The 17,872-nt window shown below is 40.1% G+C and overlaps 1 protein-coding gene and 1 non-coding gene across 3 annotated transcripts; both read right to left on the bottom strand.

Annotated features, from left to right (window-relative positions):
* Window positions 1-730: 730 nt before the first annotated feature.
* LOC107777389 (uncharacterized) lies at window positions 731-16,155 on the bottom strand. Of its 2 annotated transcripts, XM_016597397.2 has the most exons (5): window positions 15,965-16,155; window positions 15,664-15,715; window positions 15,371-15,565; window positions 14,965-15,141; window positions 731-2,625 (listed from the first exon to the last, which is right to left on the bottom strand). In XM_016597397.2, exons 2-5 carry the CDS (start codon window positions 15,695-15,697, stop codon window positions 938-940), a joined length of 2,094 nt encoding a protein of 697 aa, XP_016452883.1. In that variant the 5' UTR covers window positions 15,698-15,715; window positions 15,965-16,155; the 3' UTR covers window positions 731-937. The 2 variants fall into 2 exon arrangements, with proteins under 2 accessions (XP_016452883.1, XP_016452884.1); XM_016597398.2 differs by lacking the exon at window positions 15,965-16,155 and having other exon boundaries at window positions 14,965-15,093; window positions 15,664-15,943.
* LOC142162536 (small nucleolar RNA R71) lies at window positions 4,713-4,815 on the bottom strand. Its single transcript, XR_012693786.1, has one exon. It is a non-coding gene; the product is annotated as a small nucleolar RNA R71 (small nucleolar RNA).
* Window positions 16,156-17,872: the final 1,717 nt, after the last annotated feature.

Here is a 17,872-nt window from a genome sequence, read left to right as displayed (position 1 = left end):
ACTCCAGTATAATATACTGGAGCTCCAGTATATTATGCTGGAACTTTCCGCGTGTTGGAGTTCCAGTATAATATGCTGGAAGTTCATACACAGGTGTACCGATCTCCAGTATATTATGCTGGAACTTTCCGTGTTGCAGCAAAATAGTGGTTATTTTTCAATGACTTTGTAAACACTGGCTATTTTTGAATGACCAGTCCGAAAACTGGCTAGCCCGTGCTATTTTTACGGTGCACGTGCACCAACTACTTATCTGTTGGATCCACCTCTAAATGAAGTCAATTAGAATTTTGATGACAAATATTTATGGCCTTGACTAATTCCCATTTCAGCATCCCATTTGAATTTTCATTTCTTATGTGATTATTCTCAACAGTCCACCATTTGTGACCTTGAGCTTAGGACCAATCTCATTTGTCAATCTAGTATACCTAGCAGCAAAATTTTAGACGTTTTCCCATAGTCATGATGACATTTGGCATGCACATAAGGCTATGATCACTGGTTTGCCTTGTGCATTAAGGCCCATAAATTCCTTACCATGTAAGAGGAAAGACAAATCAGACACAATTGATAAGAGAAGCACGCGTACGAGGCCTCAGTAAGACTAGTATTACAATCAAAGGCAGCTGAACTACCTCTGTTAGAAAGTCGCTTAACATCTTACCAAATCAATGTAACAGAATACACATTAAGGGACAAATATTAACAAAATAAAGTAATAACCAAATGAGGAAAAACAAAACGGGAAGTATAACTTATAGTCATCACTCAGACATCTCACAACCTTTTTTCAGTATCTTACAGACTATGCATGCCCTCAACACTCCATTGTGATAAAAAAAAAATGCCACATGAAAATACCTTTAATATGGTGAAAACCCAATCAATTGAGAAAAAGAATCAAAACACAAAACAAATATCTTTTTGAATCTGTTCAATAATGAGTGGCTGCTGTGCAGCAGATGCAAGTGCTGAAGAAAGATGGTCTGGCCTTGCGTTTTCCGCTCCCCTTTGGTGAAGTTAGACAAGTTTCCGTTGCTTGTGAAGTCTGCAATTCTTCTCCTTTCATAACAGCAACATGGTTCTGCTGTGTTTCAGGCGTAAACTTCGGATCACCATTCTTCAACAAGCCTATAAGAGGAGCTTCAGAATCACTTCTTTCCATTCTAATAGTCTTCTCTTCGACTGCTACTGACCCGTAGTTTAGTGAGTTTGACAACTTTGCACTGGAACCAACTGATGCGCTTCTTGTAGGAATCTTCTCAGGACACAGAAGAGGAGTTTGATCTGATTCTAAAGACCTTCTATGAAAAGGGACACCAAAATCAAAGCTTGGCGACTTTCGAAGCTCAATTCCATTGTTTGATTTATCTGGGATCGATTCGAGGCTTAACCTTCCAATACTTTCTGGTGCTTTGGAAAGAGTTTCATCATGAAAATTTGGCACCATTTGATCATAGGCACATTTTTCATTGGAAAATGCTAATGCTTCAAGACTTGGCTGAACATTCTGTGCAATTCCTGACTCAGGAAAAGCTGCAATTTTCGTTATCCCTTTTTCTGATGTCTTGAGTTCAAAAACACCAGAGTCCTCAGTGATAACAAATTCACAGCTATTCTGTTCTGTCAAGGCTGCATTGCATTCTTTTTTATCCTCAACCGACTCAAACCCTCGCATTCTTCCTTGTGCATATGCTATATCGACATCATTTTCCAGTTTTGATGACCCCAACTGCAATATGCACTTCTCCATTATTTCCTTTCTACTAGACTTCTCAACTCCTCCCTTTGCTTTATCAAGAAGACCATTTTCTGTTGAGCTCTCTTGTTCATGATTAGTAGCTGTTCCAAAGAATTTGGTAGGATGCAGTCCCATTTCTACTGGTGGCGTGTGATCATAATGAAGAATATCAGGTTGAACGTTTATGTCATCCCCCTTAATTGAATAATCCATTACAATATCAGTACTAGCGTCGTTTCCTGGTAGATTTTCCTCTGTAGCCTCTTTGGGGTGTGATTCAATCGAAGAAGCTACGTTGTCAATCTGCATTTCATGCACTGCCTGCATACATGACTCAGTTTTCTTCAGATCACATTCCTTTACAGCATTATCCGATTCATTTGATATCAATTCACTCTCTGGAGTGTGAACCGCACATTTGTCTTCTGGCTCAATAGCTGGTGACAGCGAACTCGAAGGAGTACTCAGTGGAATATCTGTCAACAGTGAAACTGTAGCATCGATTTGACTGGACTCCACTTTAGGAATTTCATCCCAATCACTTCCATTTGAGAAACCATTTTCAACCTGATTTTTAGCACTCATAAGCTCATGTTTTTCCTCATTTGATCCATCTGCTGAGGCAGCCATTTCACTCACCAACGAATCGACACTTTGATCATCAGTATCAGAAACAACTCCCTTATCTGCAAGTGCAATTTCAGAGTTGATCAACTGAGTTTTATCTTCCTTCTGGCCTGATCTTCCATTCCTTATAGTTTCTTGTTCCTCAAGTGATGAAGATATGATGCATTCTTCTACTGTCTCATTGGCAACACTTGAGGATTCACCTGGATCGGTCTTTAAAACTTCATCATGAGGTAAACTTCCTTCTGCCTCACCTGTTGTAAGTTTTACCATTTAGAAAGAAATTCCAAAGGGTTTTATTTTTCTGGATTACTTATCACTCTATATATATATAATTATATATGTCCTTGTTATATAATCGCGAAAGAATACTGATATTAGGCTATATAGATGATATTTATACCTTAATAGTACCATGTTGTATTGTTGTTTTATGGGTAAATTGCCAACAAAATGCTCTAAATAGTGTTCTTTTGTTTCGTAGGGAATATTCTAAGTGAGGATGCACCACGGAGTGTTTTGGGAGCAATAATGTGAAGAAAACGCCCACTCGAGAAGTACCCGAGCACAAAGAAGCGAGAAAATGGCCTGAGCAAATTCCACCGCGACCTCGGTGCAACCGCGGCAGACTAAAGCTCGAGGCAGAATGATCAGCTCCCACCGCGGTCGAGCCGCGGTCTTGCCGCGACTGCGGTGCACTGTTCACGTGTCAGAAATTTTTGGACCAAAGTGTAACTTCGGGAAAACTTGTTCCAAACCCTTATAAGCTATAGAAACTCGCCCAAGATTGTTTTAAGCTTGTTTTTAGACTACGTTGGAGGCAAGCACAAGTGTGAGAAGATCAACCAAACATTAGAGTTTTTCTATCTCTTTTATTTTCTTGCAATTACACATTATGAATAATTTAGTAGTTTTATCTTGTTTTGTCATGAGTAGCTAATTCCTTAGTCTAGGGTTTTGATGGAACCTATTAAAGGATAAACGTTTTGTGATGTTAATATAGTTTGCCAGTTTAATCTCTATTTGTTCAACTACGTGTTTGTTGTAGTTAATTGACAGGATCCTCAATTAGTTGTGCCTATTTAGTGTGCATAACTCGGGAGAGAGTGCATATTTAGGTAGTTGTTGAACAAAACTACTCCCAAAGTATATGAGAGATCAATAACTGCAGGTTTAAAGGCGGGATTAGGGATAACGAAGCCTTGGATGCAATCTAAAGTGAGCTGTAATAAATAAAGCCAACTAGCGTATCACGGGAGAGTGCGTCTAGTAAATTATCGTGATTACTCGGGAGAGATTTACGGTAATAGGAGTGCTCATGACTGATAGAGATGATTTGGTGAATCTATATGAAACATAATCGGAAGGGATTCCATCAATAGGGGAAATCATAACCTTAGAACCTTCTATTAATTGGTTACAACTTAATAATAGTTAGTTTTTAGTTGCTTATTTACTTTTATTCTTAGTTAGTAGAAACACCATCAATTGTTATTGACAACGTTTGGGAAGTTGATTCTGTAGAATTTAGTAAATCCAACGAAAGTAATTGATAGGTTGATTCCTTGTGGGTTCGACTCTGGGCTGAATACTCAGATTATATTTGCAACGTCCGCGTATCCTTTTTATAAGGCGTAGTTGGGCGTGATCAAATTTTGGCGTCGTTGCCGGGGACTTAACGGTGTTATCAATTACAATTGAACGAGATACAAAAATTCTTAGTGTAGTCAGTTTTCTCTACACCCAATCTATACATTGAAATTTTAACGTTTGTTGACTTGGTTGTACAGGTGCATGCCTAGAAACTCATTGAGAACTGGTGACGTATTTGAAGCATTATCAAATCCCAGGAAAGTTTTCAAGGCCTTGAATCGGGCCAACCGAAAAAACAAACAACAACAAACAACTGAACAATTCGAACCAAACATGAGATATCACGAAGTAGACCCAGTTGTACCAACAGCGCCAGAGGCTGCTCTCTATGACTGGGCACAACCCACACCTGAAAATCTAGCCACAGCGATTGTAGTCCCGCAGATACAGGCTGAATCATTTCAAATCACGAATAACATGTTGCACTTGTTGCAAAACAAGGGACTATTTTCGGGGTCACAAGTCGAAGATCCTCAATATCACTTGAAGAATTTCCTGTTAATCTGTAAAACCCAAAGGCAGCCCAACATAACTCCGGAAGCAATTAAGCTGTTATTGTTTCCATTCTCAGTGACAAGAGCTGCCCAGACCTGGCTAAACTCACTCCCCATAAATTCCATAACAACTTGGGAGGAGTTTGTCAAGCAATTCCATAACAAGTTCCACCCACCCAATAAGACTTCTCAATAAATTCATGAAATTTTGAGTTTTAAACAGAGACCAATGGAGACACTGCATGAAACATGGGAACGTTTCAAAGGGATGCTGGTTATATGTCTGCACCATGGTATTTCAGATTTGATGTTGGGGCAGCGGTTTTAAATGGTATTGTCAGATAGCGTGAAGAACATTATTGATGCTTCAGCTGGTGGAGCATTTTTGAGCAAAACATGGAGAGAAGGCCAGAGTCTGCTTGATAAGACGACGCAGAATTTGGGATGGACAACTAGGAATGCACCTATCACTCCAGTGGTTCACTCACTGCCCTTAGATCCATCCAACTCTATGGATGAAAATATGGCCACCTTATAGTATACTCACTAAAAAAGTGGAAGAGTCAGGGCAGAAGCAGCAGGTACACATCGTAGAAACTACCAATGTGGGCTTGTGCACATCTTGCATTAGTCAGCCAATTGGTAACCAGTGGAATGCAGAACATGATCATCATCACTACCCTGAAAACATGAACTATGTGTCTAATTTTGCAGGCCAAAGACAGGGTGATCAGAATTGGGGCCAGCAGAATCAGCCGTACAGGCCAGTCCAGCCACAGTTCAACAATGGGAACATGGGAGGTATGAGACACCCTAACAATATGGCACCTTACCCAAGGCCACAATGATATAATAATCAGAATCAGCAGTAGGGGTATCACCCTCCTCAGCAACAGCATGGTGGACGAGTTCTTAGATGGGTTTGCTAGACTTGAGGCAATGATGTAGCAGGTTATTGGGTCTAATGCAAAAATTAGTGAGAGAGTAGATGCACAGGATTTAGCTATCAAGAATATTGAAATGCAGATGGGCCAAATTTCGATGTCTCTAAACAATCGTCCTCATGGGACATTACCTGTTGATACCCACATAAATCCAAAAGATCAAGGCCCGAAGCAGCTGATGGCAGTGAGTCTACGAAATGGCAGAGATTTGGATGTAGAGAAAGAGAGGGCTCGACAAACCAGACAGGCTGAGACACTCATACCAGTACCTATTGAGATGGATGAGTCAACGAAACTGACAGAGGTGATAGTCCAGCCTGCCCAGGAAGAAAATAACATTCAGATTGAGATTGAGAAAGAAGCTGAGACAGCCCAGGAACCAGTCATTGAGGAGGCAGCTGACAAAGATCAATCCAAATCATTGGGAAGAAGAGACCTCCTACACCATTCCCTCAGAGGCTGGCTAAGTACCAAAAAGAAGAGCAATACAAGAAATTCTTGGAGATGCTGAAACAAATCCAGGTAAATATTCCATTGATTGATGTTTTGAAAGAGATGCGTGGGTATGCAAAAATGATAAAGGATTTGATGTCTCGAAAATTCGATTTCCAAGGCTTAGCCATAGTTACTCTTACTCAGACCTGTAGTGCAGTGGTGACTAGACCAATTGCGGAAAAGTTGTCTGACCCAGGGAGATTTACAATTCCATGCATTATTGGTAATTTTGCTTTTGCTAAGGCACTGTGCGATTTAGGGGCCAGCATAAATCTTATGCCCCTGGCAATTTATAAGAGGCTGGCGATTGGAAGAGCTAGACCCACCTCCATGTTGTTGCAGCTGGCTGACAGAACTGTAAAAAGACCCTCTGGTATCATGGACGATGTGTTGATTTAGGTAGGAAAATTTGTGTTCCCTGCAGATTTTGTGATCTTAGACTGCAAAGTGGATGAAAAGATTCCCATAATTTTGGGAAGGCCGTTCTTGGCCACTGGAGAGCTCTCATAGATTGTGAGACTGGGGAGCTAAAGATGAGATTGAACGACGAAGAGATAACATTCAATGTGTAGAAATCTATGAGGCGACCAAGTGAATTCGCCAATTGCTCTCTTATTGATGTCGTGGATGTAATCGTAGAGACTGATGATGAGATCTTGACTATTAAGGACCCTCTTGCTGCATGTCTGATGAATTTAGATGAGGTAAATGGAGAAGAACTGGCGGAATGGGTGTTGGCATTAGAGGGCAGAGGGTTCTGGGATAGAACTCTTGAATTTGAGCCTTTGCACCTGGAGAATAGAGAAACTCCTCCAGCCAAGCCATCCATCGAAGAGCCACCAAAGCTGGAGTTAAAGCCACTGCCAGCCCATCTCAGGTATGAGTTCCTTGGACCTGACTCCACATTACCTGTTATTATCTCATCTATTTTGTTAGATGTGCAGGCATAACAACTCTTGCAGGTACTCAAGGAGTGTAAGACTGCCATTGGGTGGATCATGGCAGACATAAAGGGGATCAGCCCCGCCTACTGTATGCATAAAATTCTGCTGGAAGAGGGACACAAACCTTCCAGGGAACACCAACGAAGGTCGAACCCTAACATGAAGGAAGTGGTGAAGAAAGAAATGATAAAGTGGTTAGATGCGGGAATCATTTTCCCAATATCTGACAGCAGCTGGGTTAGCCCGGTTCATTGTGTGCCTAAAAGAGTGGCATGACGATAGTCAAAACTGATAATAATGAACTGATCTCGACGAGAACTGTCACGGGCTGGAGAATTTGCATGGACTACAGAAAGTTAAATCTGGCCACCGGGAAGGACCACTTACCACTTCCCTTCATTGATCAAATGCTAGATAGACTGGCAGGGAGGTCACACTTCTGTTTTCTGGATGGGTATTCAGGTTACAATCAGATCTCCATTGCACCAGAGGAAAGAGAGAAGACCTCCTTCACTTGCCCATATGGCATTTATGCCTTTCGGAGGATGCTCTTTGGCCTATGCAATGCACCGGCCACATTCCAAAGGTGCATGATGGCCATATTCACTGACATGGTAGAAGACATAGTGGAGGTATTCATGGATGATTTCTCAGTAGTGGGACATTTATTCAATGAGTGCCTTATAAATCTGACTCGTGTGCTGAAACGGTATATCGAGACTAACATGGTTCTTAATTGGGAGAAGTGCCATTTCATGGTACAATAGGACATAGTCTTGGGGCACCGGGTGTCAAGCAAAGGAATTGAGGTAGATCGTGCTAAAGTGGATATGATAGAAAAGCTGCCCCCTCCAACATCAGTCAAGGCAATCAGGATCTTCCTCGGGCATGCCGGTTTCTACCGGAGATTCATAAGAGACTTCTCAAAAATTGCCAACCCCCTCTGTAAGTTGTTAGAAAAAGATCACCCTTTCTTGTTTTCTGATGATTGCAGGGTAGCATTCGAGGAGCTGAAAAAGAGGCTGGTTACAACACCTATCATTGTTGCCCCCGACTGGGAGCAATCTTTCGAACTAATCTGTGACGCTAGTGACTACGCGGTGGGGGTAGTGTTGGGACAGCGGAAAGACAAGCTAATGCATCCAATCTACTATGCTAGTAGAACGCTGAGTGGAGCCCAGCTGAACTACACTGTGACTGAAAAGGAGATGTTGGTTGTGGTGTTTGCTTTCGACAAGTTCAGATCATACCTAATTGGCTCTAAGGTGATTATATACACTGATCATGCAGCTCTCATGTACTTGATTTAGAAGAAGGAGTCTAAGTCGTGCCTAATTCGTTGGGTGTTGCTACTACAAGAATTCGACCTCGAAATTCGTGACCGTAAGGGTACAGAAAACCAAGTTGCTGATCGTCTATCATGACTTGAGGGAGCTGAAAATCATTTGTGGTCGAGGATATTCTGAAGACCTTTCCAGACGAGCAACTGCTCGCTACTAGTCTTGAGGAAGTGCCATGGTATGCAGACTTTGCAAACTACCTGGCCAGCGGTATAGTTCCCTATGACCTTTCTTCTATACAAAAGAAAAAGTTTTATCGTGACTGCCGCATATATTATTGGGATGAACCTTACCTGTTTCGAATATGTGTTGACAATATGATCCGGAGGTGCGTCCCCAAGAAATAACAATCTTCTATTTTGCAGGCATGTCATTCATCAGCGTATGGAGGGCATTTTGGAGGAGTCAGGACAGTTGCGAAAGTGCTAGAGGCCGGGTTCTTTTGGCCAACAATGTTTAAAGATGCGCAAAAATGGGTGAAGGGTTGAAATGAATGTCAGCAGACCAGGAACATCTCCCGTCTCCATGAGATGCCCATGAACCCGATTCAAGAGGTGGAAGTGTTTGATGTCTAGGGGATTGACTTCATGGGACCCTTCGTCAGCTCCTTTGGCAATAAGTACATACTTGTTGTTGTGGATTACATGTCCAAATGGGTAGAAGCGGCAGCGTTGCCCACTAATGATGCAAGAGTGGTGGTGGAATTTTTGAAGAAGAACATATTCACCCGCTTTGGAACACCAAGAGCGATTATCAGTGACAGAGGCACCCACTTCTGTTATAGAGCCTTCGAGAAGTTGCTAGCAAAGTATGATGTACGCCACAAGGTGGCTACCCCATATCATCCCCAGACTATTGGGCAGGTTGAAGTGTCCAACATAGAGATAAAGAGTGTGCTAACTAAGATTGTGAACGCCACAAGAACTGATTGGGCGAAAAAGCTAGATGATGCACTTTGGGCTTATAGAACTGCTTTTAAAACACCAATTGGTATGTCACCATATAAGTTGGTGTTTGGGAAGGCCTGCCACTTGCTAGTGTAACTTGAACATAAAGCTTGGTGGGCACTGAAACAGCTGAACCTAGACATTGAAGTTGCGGGCACAACAAGAATCACTGAATTGCATGAGCTCGACGAGTTCAGACATCTTGCTTTTGAGAGCACAAGGTTGTACAAGGAGAGAATAAAGAGGTTGCACGACTAGAACATTGTTGAGCGACATTTCAAACCCGGGGAGATGGTATTGCTCTATAACTCAAGATTACGGTTGTTCCTTGGTAAGCTTAAGTCATGATGGTCTAGTCCATTTCGAGTGGTCGAAGTCTTCCCTTCAGGAGCTATGGAGATTGCCTTAAAGAAAGACTCTCACGCATTTAGAGTCAATGGGCAGAGATTGAAGCTATACATAGGCATGAAAGAACCAAAGGAAGTGTCTGAGATCCACCTGACGGAACCTCAGAGGTCGAGCGAGCCTTAAATGTGCTTGTCTGTGTCGTGCTGCAACGTTAAATCAGGTGCTGCGTGGGAGGCAACCCACGAATGTGTTGTTAGCGTTCTTGTGTAACTTCATATATATATATAAGAGCTTCAGCACCGCGGTGAGAGGCGCAGATTCTACTTCAGAACTGGGTAGTCCACCGCGACCGCGATGGGACCGCGGTGAACGCTTAGTTCACTGCCTCAAACTTTTGACCCACTGCGACCTCGGTGGGACCGCGGTACGACTGCAGCAGTCGGCGTCAGGTAAGTAATTTTTTTTATTTTTTAAGTTTTTTTCATTTTTTTTATTTTCTACAACCACCCCCTCACAATATTAGACCCCCCCCCCCCCCACCATTCTTATTTCACTAAAATAACCGACCCTCCCCCTCTTTATCTCTCAATCTCTCTCTCTTAACCCTAACTCCCAAAAAAAAATCCTCATTTTTCTTCTTCTTCTTCTTCACTCACACTCCCCCCATCTCCATTCCTCTCACCCTTCTTCCACTAAGGTATGTTACTCACCTCTCCCCTATCTTTTCTTTTTGTATTTTGTTGTAGTATATGCTAGTTTAATATTGTAATGGTGTAGTAATTTTATAGTAGATTGTTGTTAGTTTCTTCTTGTTTTTCTTTTGAATTTCGTTTTTGAGATGGATTGGTGAAGGGGATGTGTGTTTAATGTGGTGGAAAGGTGTATGTTGATTAAAGTATTGTGAGGTGTGATGGTGTAGTAGTATTTTTGATTTGGGGGAAGTTTTGATGTACCCATGAGGGCTATATGTGTTAGGATAGTGACTTGCCCATAAGGTGTTTGGGAAATGGCCCCAATGGAGTTATAAGGGCTAATGTGACATGGTTGTGTTGAAGTCTGAGTAACCACCTATAGTCATATATTTCACACACTCACTAATACGCGTTTCTTTGTTTGACAGGTACAATGAGTTCATCTAGAAAGAGATGCAACACCGGGTCCTCCTCTAGTGGACTGGGAAGCTCCTCGAGAGCTAGGAGTCAGGCTAGTGCACCACAGTTTGACAGCACTAGGTTTGTCTCTAAACCGGCGGAGGACAGATACAATGCAAAGGCAGCAAAGAAATTGCTACATGAGGTACATATTGACAGACAGGCCTTAGAGGTGGAATGCCCGAATATCTTCAATGAATTGAGGAGGTGTCAGCTAGACATCTTCTTCGAGGTACCGGAGGTGGCCAATGTTCAGATGGTTAGGGAGTTTTATGTGAACTTCCTGGAGCGTGAGAATGGGGTGGTTACTGTGCGTAATACTCCGGTAAATGCATCCATCGATGCCATCCGCAGCGTTTATCGGCTGTCAGTGTTCAGGGGAGAAGCTGATGATTATCACACTTTTAGCCGAACAAGTGCCTTGTGGGGAACTCTTCTTGAAACTATCTGTGTTCCAAACAGAGAATACAAATAAAGCCCCGGATCACACTTAACTCCTAGTCTCTCAATTGGGAGGCTAAGTGTTGGCTAACTATTATCAACAGTCGGTTGTTGCCTTCCAGCAACACGACTGATGTCAATCTACCACGAGCGTCAGCAATCTACTGTTTCATGGCTCACAGTGATTTTGATGTAGCCCGGCTCCTCCATGACGAGATGCTCATTAGATCACCTGAGTTGCGCAAAGGCTTCTACTTCCCTTCTCTAGTCACCAGGCTGTGCCCCCTTTCTAGAGTCCCTGAAGACCTTAGGGTTGATGGGAAATTACCACTAAAAGCCCCGTTCTTTGCAAGAAAAATCAGAATTGGGATGGAGCCGGTGGTGAATGTTGATGAATCAAATGATGAATCTGATAATGATGATGATGCTGAGGCAGCTGAGGTCCCACCACCTTCGAGAGGTGAAGAGGCAGGCCCATCACAGCCCTGCCGGAGTACCCACATGATAGCTTTGGAGCAAGAGATGGTTGGGTTGCGTACCTCGGTCAATGATTTGGGTGCCCGTGTAGATACGGTGGCTGACCGGCAGGTGAAGTCGGAGAAGAAATTCTTAGGCTGGCTGAGAGCTCTGGGTCGTGCTTGTAATGTGAACCCAGATACCGTCTCCGATCAAGAGTGATCTTTCAGGGAAGTTCCTTTACCTCACTGTTCTTTAAATTTTTAAGCCGTGAGGACATGTCTACATTTTAAGTGTGGGGTGGGGATACTTCACTGTATGTATGTATTTGTAACAATTGACTGTTTGAGTTTGTTTTGTTTTGCTTTGCTTTGATTGTTTTGGTGTTTTGAGTAATTGTTCATTAGGTAAGTTAAAATAGGTAAGTGACTTGTCCCGACGACGGATCCCTTTCGGCGGGGTTCTTGAGGGACTAAGTCAAGAAAAAAAGGGAATATAGAGACTCTTCCTGATGACGGATCCTTTAGACAATTTTCTTGAGTGAAGTTAGTCTAGAGAAAATACCAAAAAGATTTTTTATTTTACTTTTAGGTAGTGTAGTAACTCCCCCTTAGTTTTTCTTTGGGTCACGGTTCTTTTCCAAGGTTTTAGCTTGAACCGGGTGTAGGTAGTTTTTGTTCATTTTATTTCTTTTTAGTTTTTAGATTAGGATTAATGGGTATGAGCTAAAATCGAAGGAGAAACCCTTAGCGTTGATACACCTGAACACAATAGACACTAGAGTATAACGCTTAGTCTCAATGGTTGAATCTTGCTAAAGTGCCTTAAAATTATATGTTTGTATCTAACTTGAACACTCAAAAGGGAATGTCTTAATAAATCAATCCGGAGTGAGTTATGTGCCATGTGTGTGTGAGTTTTACTATATTCCATGATTCACATTTGATGCCTAAAACTTTCCCTATGTGTTTGCAAAGCGAAATAGTAGTTTCATTCAGTTTTAGAAGTGATATAGGCATTTCATTGTTTAGCTAGACACATAAAGTAAACCCACCTGAATGTAATACATCTTAGTCAAAAAACACATTGCCCTTTCTTTGGCAACCACATTGCGCGCCTTACCCAATTGTTTGAATAGCATGCTGTTTGAACCCTTTTACCTCCCATAAGCACTTGAATAGTATTCAAATTTTGCAAAAAACACAAGTGTGGGGTGGTGGTTTGGTTTTTGAGTGGAACCATTGAAATAGAGAAAAGGTGCAGAGTGTTGAAGAATAAAAGAATGAGAACCACAGAAAAAAAATGAGAAAAGAAAAAAAAATGAGTAAAATATAGTAATTGATAAGTGGTGGTTTGTTACAACTACACCTAATGGATGGGGATGTTTTTAAATAAAAGTGGTGAAGTATTTGGTTGACATAGGTATGGTCTTGAAGGTTAATGTAATTGTGTTAAAAGTGATTAGGGAGGTTAGTCACTATATCCAAATGTATCCTACCCGTCCTTTAGCCTACATTACAACTACGTGAAGTCTTATTGATCTTAGACTGAGTGGGATCAATTAGTAGAGTATTACACTATGGGCAAGCTTATGGTGCATCTTTGTGGCATGTGAATGTTTTTTTTGAGAGTGAGCGAATTTTGTCTATCTAAGTTCCTAATTATTTTAATTATCATCATATGTGGAACTACTCTCTTGTGTGATGTGAGGGCATGTGATTCACAAAGGAAAGGTAAGTCTTGACTCTTGTATAAAGTAGTTTGAGTAAGTGCGAATGTTGCATGGTATGAGAGATTTGACTTTTGAGGTAAAGGTGGTTCACTACTAGGTGCAACTTTGGTAAAATGTTCAAGGTGTGAGTCGTTAAGGGAAAAACTTAGGGAAGGAACTTTGATGGAGTGTGGTGAATTGCTCGAGGACTAGCAATGATTTAAGTGTGGGGTGTTGATATTAGGCTATATAGATGATATTTACACCTTAATAGTACCATACTGTATTGTTATTTTATCGGTAAATTGCCAACAAAATGCTCTAAATGGTGTTCTTTTGTTTTGCAGGGAATATTCTAAGTGAGGATGCACCACAGAGTGTTTTCGAGGCGATAATGCGAAGAAAACGCCCACTTGAGAAGTACCTGAGCCTAAAGAAGTGAGAAAATGGCCTGAGAAAATTCCACCACGACCGTGGTGCAACCGCGGCAGACTAAAGCTCGAGGCAGAATGATCAGCTCCCACCGCGGTCTTGCCGCGACCGCGGTGCACTGTTCACACGTCAGAAATTTTTGGACCAAAGTGTAACTTCGGGAAAACTTGTTCCAAACCCTTATAAGCTATAGAAACTCGCCCAAGATTGTTTTAAGCTTGTTTTTACATTACTTTGGAGGCAAGAACAAATGTGAGAAGATCAACCAAACATTATAGTTTTTCTATCTCTTTTATTTTCTTGCAATTACACATTATGAATAATTTAGTAGTTTTCTCTTGTTTTGTCATGAGTAGCTAATTCCTTAGTCTAGGGTTTTGATGGAACCTATTAAAGGATGAACTTTTTGTGATGTTAATATAGTTTGTCAGTTTAATCTCTATTTGTTCAACTACGTGTTTATTGTAATTAATTGACAGGATCCTCAATTAGCTGTGCCTATTTAGTGTGCATAACTCGGGAAAGAGTGCATATTTAGGTAGTTGTTGAAAAAAACCACTCCTAAAGTATATGAGGGATCAATAACTGCAGGTTTAAAGGCGGGATTAAGGATAACGAAGCCTTGGGTGCAATCTAAAGTGAGCTGTAATAAACAAAGTCAGCTAGCGTATCTCAAGAGAGTGCGTCTAGTAAATTATCATGATTACTCGGGAGAGATTTACGGTAATAGGAGTGCTCATGATTGATAGAGATGATTTGGTGAATCTATATGAAACATAACCGGAAGGGATTCCATCAATATGAGAAATCATAACCTTAGAACCTTCTCTTAATTGGTTACAATTTAATCATAGTTAGTTTTTAGTTGCTTATTTACTTTCATTCAGTTAGTAGAAACACTCTTAATTGTTATTGACAACGTTTGGGAAGTTGATTCCGTAGAATTTAGTAAATCTAACGAAAGTAATTGATAGGTTGATTCCTTCTGGGTTCGACTCTGAGCTGAATACTTAGATTATATTTGCAATGTCCGCGTGTCCTTTTTATAAGGCATAGTTAGGCATGATCAAGTACAACAAAAAGAGGGGAACATGCATAAGAATATAGTTATATTTTCCACTATCAAACATAAGTTACGATAAAAAACTAATTCAATTTTGTTTGATTGAATGCACAAGCAGATTAAATATAGCCAAGGGTATAATTAGGTTCTAAGATGACAGGGGAAGTTACTGACCTTTTTGGTTACATGGTCGGTCACGAGGATCATCCTTCCCCTCCAAAACTGACTCCAGAGGTTGATCAAAATTATGTGTTTCAATATTAGTAACTTCACTCACTAAATCATTTGCAGGTGTTTGAAATCCTGTACATGGAAAAGGATGCTTAAGCTTTGTCTCTCTCTTATATTCATCTGCGTTAGAGATTTGAACGACGTTAGACAACTACTACCATAAAACAAATACTACTACAACATCAACAACAACAAACCCAGTAGTTTCTCACAAGTGGGGTCTGGGGAGGGTAAGATGTACGCAGCCTCACCCCTATCCCTAGAAGAGCAGAGTGACTGTTTCCGAATAAAACATATACTACTACAGAAGAAGCTAATTCCATAACCAAGAAACTTTAGTGAAAATAACCTGTTTTGCCATCTTCAGAGTTCTCAAGGTGAGGTTCTTTAGCTGTTGAAGGGTCATAAGTAGGCAAAGCTGCAACTTTCTCATGATAATCTTTATTTTCACCTTCAGGAATTATGCTGTTTTCTTCTTTAACACCATTTGCATTGCCAGCAGCTTCTCTTTTTTGTTGAGCATCAACTGCAGCATTCTCTGCTTCTGCGACATCAATCATGAAACACATCAAACAAACAGATTCTTGAAATTCAAAAGGAATAATAATAACAATCTTGAACTTCAAAGCTCTTCTGTTTTACCTGATGAATTTGTGTTCCCCATCTCATTTACCATACTCTAACTATGCAACTCCTGCATGAAAAATTATGGTCCAAAAAACATCAATACCATGGTGATGATGACAACAGAGATATTCACTCCTGCATTAAATAGCTAAGAAGCTTTAGAGGACAGCTTAGAACTTTTGGAACATGCCAGAGTGTTATTAGTATGGACACCACTATTAATATTTGCTTCAACTATAAGTGATCTATTTTTCTTGTCATAGGAACATTTCTTGATGATGAGCGTCACATTCTTGATCTAAAAATAACATTTTACCTAGAGAATGTCCTCTTTTGGGGACACTAGATGCTTCATTACATCATGATCTGCTAATCTTTATACTTATAGTTTAGGCTGTTTTCTTTTCCTTTTCTTTTACAAGGCATTTCTTTAGTTTGCCTCCTTTACATTATGGCAATTTAATATATGTATCTATCCCAAACCAAGTACAAAATTGCATTGTGCGGTATGCTGCTGTGCTTTTATGGGACACTAGTTTATTTGTCATCTAATATATTCATGTGATGGTTTCTTTTCTTTCGAGCTAAAGATTTCAATTCTCATATAATTTTTCGGGTTTCTCTTCCCATAATATTTCAAGCATCATTATGACGGAAGCAATAACAGATTAACAGGGAAACTTTGGATTTAGAAAACAAAATCCACAAAAAGGGACAACTAAAACACTTTAGAGGTCGCACATTGCTGGCTTCATGATGAAGCAAGTGTTGAGTTTTATGTTTTTAAGTATATTAAATACTTAAAGGAGGGTGAATGAGAAATAGAGGGAAATGAAATATTTGAGTGAAATTTTAATTTTCCTCCTTGGCAAAGGGACATTGTTCCATATTGGCTTCGGAATAGGTTTTTTTGTGGGTATATAAGCAATTGCTTTTCTTCTAGCTTTTAAAGAGTTGAGAAGAAGGCAAGCCTCGCGCCGTCGTCGCTTGCTCAGCTCGGCTTCGGATTGATTAATTATTTGGACCAAATTTATTTGTTAATAGTAAAATATTAACAGAAATGTTATTAAATATTTGTTTTAATAACAGAATATTAATATTAAAATAAATATTAATATTAAATCCTCCAATCCGTTTTTATGTTCGATTTTCCCTCTTTATTGTTGAGTAAATAACAATTTATGTAATGGCATTTATGTTGTAGCCGTTTTGCATAAATAGCCATTCTGAAGAGTTGCACCTCTTCAGATTTCAGCCTTACTTTGGCTATAAATACAAGACTATTTTGCTCAGAATTTCCATACGATTTTCTGAGTTTTTTCTCCTTCTTCTGCATAGTTTAAACATCAAACAAAGTAACAGTAAGTGTGATTTGCTACCGAACTTTGCGTTCGCTGAAACACTGGGGTTTGAAGTAGCACTACACCAGTGTATAATTCGTTCTATCCTTGGAGGAAATAATCCATAACCTTGGGTACTAGGAGGGGATTAAATTCCTTAAAGAAACACTGTGAATTCAGTGGGCTCGAATTGGTTTTTGTTATTTCGTTGTTCGTTTCTGTTTATGTTCATTTATATTTTCCAGAATTATTTTACAAATACAGTATACTAACAGCAAGTAAGGCACTTGGCCCCCAAAATTGAGGGCATCATTTTGTTTTGCAGTAATAGATTTATAGGTTTTCTTTAAAAATTGGGAAACTTACACAAATGTCCCAAATAGGTCTCCACTTACCAACCTCTAGCCATTAGTCATAGACTTACCAAAACTAGGCAAACATATATAAAAATTAAAAAATCAAATAAATAAGAATCTTTCTCTCAAAGAATCACATGCAAAAATCTCCTTCCATATTTTTAAGTGTGATTAGCAACATCAGATGCAAGATGGAAAGAAAATTTCATGGGCATAGTTGAAATTCATTGACAATACATAAATAAGTCAATATACAAAATTTGAGGAAGATTGGAGGTGATTTGGACTGGTTTTGTATCAAAATTCGTAATTAAATCGAGTTCAAAAAATTCTTCTGCGACACATGTATCAAACATGTATCATGCATGTATATCACACACAGGTATACACGGATATACATATGATACAAATATGGTACATATGTGATACACAAATGATACACATATCATTTTTTGATACACATATATATTTTTTATGTTCAGTTTTTACTTCGAATTTTCAATTCAAACCACCTCAAAACTTCACCAA

This window comes from Nicotiana tabacum, chromosome 7 (assembly GCF_000715075.1).
Source record: "Nicotiana tabacum cultivar K326 chromosome 7, ASM71507v2, whole genome shotgun sequence".
Classification (NCBI taxonomy): Eukaryota; Viridiplantae; Streptophyta; class Magnoliopsida; order Solanales; family Solanaceae; genus Nicotiana; species Nicotiana tabacum.
The sequence above is the reverse complement of the archived record's forward strand: the minus strand, read 5'-3'. Positions and strand labels throughout refer to the sequence as shown.